Source organism: Symphodus melops (genome assembly GCF_947650265.1).
Source record: "Symphodus melops genome assembly, chromosome: 20".
Classification (NCBI taxonomy): domain Eukaryota; kingdom Metazoa; phylum Chordata; class Actinopteri; order Labriformes; family Labridae; genus Symphodus; species Symphodus melops.
In genome coordinates this window covers 299,542-304,541 of record NC_136710.1, presented here as the reverse complement: position 1 = coordinate 304,541, position 5,000 = coordinate 299,542, and the positions used below count along the sequence as shown (strand labels likewise).

General features: G+C 49.2%; 1 protein-coding gene across 3 annotated transcripts in view; it reads right to left on the bottom strand.

Moving 5' to 3' along the window:
* The window catches only part of ttc39b (tetratricopeptide repeat domain 39B), a 19,090-nt gene that overhangs the window by 6,529 nt on the left and 7,561 nt on the right, over positions 1 to 5,000 (bottom strand). For all 3 annotated transcript variants that reach the window (XM_079371112.1, XM_079371113.1, XM_079371114.1), the window contains exons 2-12: positions 4,580 to 4,614; positions 4,392 to 4,496; positions 4,185 to 4,316; positions 4,039 to 4,109; positions 3,256 to 3,323; positions 2,956 to 3,020; positions 2,239 to 2,344; positions 1,776 to 1,841; positions 1,429 to 1,537; positions 523 to 590; positions 314 to 373 (exon numbers count right to left, since the gene is read on the bottom strand). In XM_079371112.1, the coding sequence (XP_079227238.1) occupies positions 314 to 373; positions 523 to 590; positions 1,429 to 1,537; positions 1,776 to 1,841; positions 2,239 to 2,344; positions 2,956 to 3,020; positions 3,256 to 3,323; positions 4,039 to 4,109; positions 4,185 to 4,316; positions 4,392 to 4,496; positions 4,580 to 4,614 (885 nt within the window). The remainder of the gene's footprint in view (positions 1 to 313; positions 374 to 522; positions 591 to 1,428; positions 1,538 to 1,775; positions 1,842 to 2,238; positions 2,345 to 2,955; positions 3,021 to 3,255; positions 3,324 to 4,038; positions 4,110 to 4,184; positions 4,317 to 4,391; positions 4,497 to 4,579; positions 4,615 to 5,000) is intronic.

The window sequence follows — 5,000 nt, the reverse complement described above, 5'->3', positions numbered from 1 at the left end:
AATCAAAGCTGACTGTGAAAACTGTAAAGTGAGGACATGTAGACATCTAGTACACCCGAGCCCTTCCAGAGAGGGGGCGTGGTCAGACAGCTCATTTACATATTTAAAGCTACAGACACAGAAACCCACATCTAGGTTTAAAAGCCCTTCAGTTCCATGTTTCTGTGTGATGGATGTTTCTGACTGTGTCCTCCAGGCTCAACTTCTGGGGTCAGCTGATATTTCTATAAAGTCAATGAGTGTCCTCAATGATAGAGTTCAAATGTGTGTGTGTGTGTGTGTGTGTGTGTGTGTGTGTGTGTGTGTGTCTGACCATCTCGAAGTTCCCTCTCAGCGTGGCGATACGAGCAGAGTAGAAGAGAATGATGGAGCCCTGAAAGAACAGACACAAGTGTTTACGTCCCTGTGGATCTGTTGGTGCAGCTTCTTCTGTCACAGATCCATAAACCAGGACCGGTTCTGATGACATGGTGAACGCTCTGTTGGCTCTGCTTCATGTTGTTCTTGGGCTGATCCACTTACTTTGGGGTATTTGTGTCTGTAGGGCTCCAGCAGAGCTTCAGCCTCCACCAGGTTCCCCTCTCCGGTCCCTGATCAAACACAGTCACATGGTCATCTCCACAACTCAGGAGCCGGGGTGGGGGAGGAGGAGCCGGGGTGGGGGAGGAGGAGCCGGGGTGGGGGAGTAGGAGGAGCCAGGGTGGGGGAGTAGGAGGAGCCGGGGTGGGGGAGGAGGAGCCGGGGTGGGGGAGGGTTACAAATGTGGCGTGCAGAGGGAGTGACAGCATGAGTGCTGTTAGCCAATAGACTGGTGTAGTTTTGAGTCCTAAAACCAGGAGTTAGCATGTTAGCGCCGTGGTGCTAACCTCTAAAAGTCTAAATGTCATCACCCCGGGAACTCTCTCCCTAATCCTCCTTACAGCCTCTAGTCATGTTTTTCAGAGGTTAATAAACAACTTATTAAGCTAACGTTTAGCTAGCTTGTCAAATCCGCTGTTTAGATCGATGAAGCATAACGGTCGTGACGTCATTACAAACCGACCGCGGTGTAGTTAGCTTGTAGCATAACGTTAGCTTTTTACTTCTCTGGGCTGCATTAACTCTTCAAACTTCATATAAATGATGTTTATCTGTAAAGATTATCAGCTGAACTAAACAGCATCAGAAACATGTTTTTGACACACAGATTATTTTCTGCAATCATCCAAAATCCAAAGCAAAAATCCCAGAGGAGAATTTACGTAGGAACCACCAGCGCCATTTTTTCGGGTTGGCCTACAAAAATATGCCATACTATACCAGTCTATTGGATGCTTAAAGGCAAATCAGCTGACCGTCAGCTGATGAGGGCTAGCATGAGATCAGCTGCTAGAAAACACTAGCATGATGGCAGAGAGGCGTTCATGGCCGAGCTAACATGTTTCATACCGAGTATGAGCGACACGTATGTGTGGTAGAAGAGCAGAGTGAGAGCGCAGAGGATCGACCTCAGGCTGTGACTGGATGCTCCCTCCCTCAGCTGAGACAACCCGAAGCCCTGCACACACACACACACACACACACACACACACACACACACACACACACACACACACACACACACACACACACACACACACACACACACACACACACACACACACACACACACACACACACACACACACACACACACACACACACACACACACACACACACACACACACACACACACACAGTTAATATTTCATAAACACACCGTCTGAAAGTCCTTTAAGGTTCATGTCGTACTTACCCGGTTCCCTGAGAAGCCGATGAACTCCAACAACCTGAGAATCCTCTGAGGGAGGAGCGACAGCATCTGAAGGAGCCACACAGTGAAGCTCTTTAATAATTCACCTTTGACCTCTGTTCATGCTGATGATTGGCCGATATGCTGATGATGCAGGTGTTTTAATGTGATGAGAGCGTTTCAATAACTGCTTGTTGTTTACATGTTGACTTGAACTCATGACGGTCCTGAGTGACTCACTTAGTAACTGTTTTTGGGGGAGGGGCTTATTTCTGTGTGAAGTTTGGAAGCTCTGACGACCCTTTGAATAAAATGTGTCTGATTCATGTTTCAAAGAAGAAGCTAAAGATGACGTTAGCTACTGTTAGCAGTCTGCAGACCTCCTCTGGAACATGATCTCAGGTCTTCTTCAGTCCTGGGAGCTCATGAAACTCAGACCTCACTGAGCCTAAGACAGTGAACTCACCAGGTTAAAGGAGCCAATGCCCAGCTTGACTCCGCCCTCAAACTGTCTGAACACATCCGACTGGCCCACCAGCTCCTGAGACGAGTTCAGCACGTTCTGACAATCCCTGTTAGAACACAATCCGGATCAGTCCACATACAGAATAAGCTCCGCCCTCTTCATGATGTCACATTTCTGAACCGGTCTCTAAGGGTCTGAACCAGGTCGGAACCTGTCTCTAAGGGTCTGAACCAGGTCTGAACCTGTCTCTGAGGGTCTGAACCTGTCTCTAAGGGTCTGAACCAGGTCTGAACCTGTCTCTGAGGGTCTGAACCTGTCTCTAAGGGTCTGAACCAGGTCTGTACCGGTCTCTAAGGGTCTGAACCAGTCTCTAAGGGTCTGAACCAGGTCTGTACCGGTCTCTAAGGGTCTAAACCAGGTCTGAACCTGTCTCTAAGGGTCTGAACCTGTCTCTGAAGGTATGAACCTGTCTCTAAGGGTCTGAACTTGTCTCTGAGGGTCTGAACCTGTCTCTGAGGGTCTGAACCTGTCTCTAAGGGTCTGAACCTGTCTCTGAGGGTATGAACCTGTCTCTAAGGGTCTGAACCTGTCTCTGAGGGTCTGAACCTGTCTCTGAGGGTCTGAACCTGTCTCTGAGGGTCTGAACCTGTCTCTGAGGGTCTGAACCTGTCTCTGAGGGTCTGAACCTGTCTCTGAGGGTCTGAACCTGTCACTTACTTGTAGATTTGGTAGCTTGTTCGGATCTTGATTCCCCCTTTGATGAAGCTGATCATGTTCTCGTCCTGCAGAGACAAAGGCAGAGGATAAAGCCCCGCCCCCCATGCTCAGAAGGACTCTCGGGTTACATGAGCAGCACCTAGTGGACAGACTATGAACGTTTTCAACTAACATCAAATCCATTCAAGTCATGAGATTATGATGTCACTGTGATGTCATCAGGGTTATGTTAAATTATCTATCATGATGCATTGTGGGACATAAAGAGAGGTCACATGGCTTCAGGACGGAGGATCTGACCTGAACGAAGGTCAGCGTGGCTTTCTGCAGCAGACACTCAGCGTAGCAGATCTCTGCGTGCATCTCCACTGCAAGCACACACACACACACACACACACACACACACACACACACACACACACAGAGACACACACACACACACACACACACACACACACACACACAGACACACACACACACACACAGACACACACACACACACACAGACACACACACACACAGACACACACACACACACACACACACACACAGAGACACACACACACACACACACACACACAGACACACACACACACACACACACACACACACACACACGCACACACACACACAGAGACACACAGAGACACACACACACGCACACACACACGCACACACACACACAGAGACACACACACAGAGACACACACACAGAGACACACACACACACACACACACACACACACACACACACACACACACACAGAGACACACACACACACACAGAGACACACACACACACACAGAGACACACACACACACACACACACACACACACACACACACACACACACAGAGACACACACACACACACACACACACACACACACACACACACACACACACACACACACACACACACACACACACACACACACACACACACACACACACACACACACACACACACACACACACACACACACACACACACACACACACACAGGAGTCAGGCTTCTTTTTGTTGGATGTGTTCTGCAGGTCTCAGCTGTCAATCAAAGCGTGTGGGCGGGCCATGCGTACCTTCCTGCAGGTTGGACTGCTTGCTGATCAGACTGGACAGCGATCCGACCACAGAGTTCTTCTTCCTGAACCTGCACACGTTTGAATATTAAAGGAAACGTTTCATGGTGGACGAGCGTGGAGACACAATGAGTCTCGTGTCTGACCTCTGACAGGTGTTCAACGCCTCCTTGATGGTTGCCATGGCAGTCTGGATGTCTCTGTGCTCGAAGGTCATGGCGGCCTGCATCACCAGGATGCTGCTGTAACCCAGAGCGTGGTACATGCTGTCCCTCCACCTGCACACAGAGCGTCACATTCTGTACTGTGCTACGTTTGACAGGATGAACAGACAGAGCTGTTGTCATGGTTACCATGGTTTCAGCAGGTCCAGGGCTTCAGAGAACTTGTTGTTGAGGACCAGGTTCAGAGCGCACTGAGTCTCCTGGATGGCTGTCTGCAGGTCCATCTGACAGGCCCTACACACACACACACACACACACACTCTTAAACACTGTGTGTGTGTGTGTGTGTGTGTGTGTGTGTGTGTGCTTATACTCACGCAGGTATTCTGTCGTAGGCATCCTCAAAGCAGTCCTGAAAGCACAGAGACAAACTGGTTATTGATGTAAACTCTGATCTGTGGTCTTCAGCCAATAGGCAGGCAGCAAAGTGAGACAGCCTGGTCTCTCCATCTCATTTCTTTAATGACTGTAAGAGGACATTAAACTTAAAGGAGCAGTATGTAGTCCTGCCCCCCTAGTGTTTAAAATGAGTACTGCAGTTTAAACTCTATTCATCACAGAGAGCTGTCTCCCCCCTCCTCTCACACAGGTCAGCATGTGGTGGACACTGTAGCTTCAGTGTTTAGCCAGCTCTGCATGTGGTGGACACTGTAGCTTCAGTGTTTAGCCAGCTCTGCATGTGGTGGACACTGTAGCTTCAGTGTTTAGCCAGCTCTGCATGTGGTGGACACTGTAGCT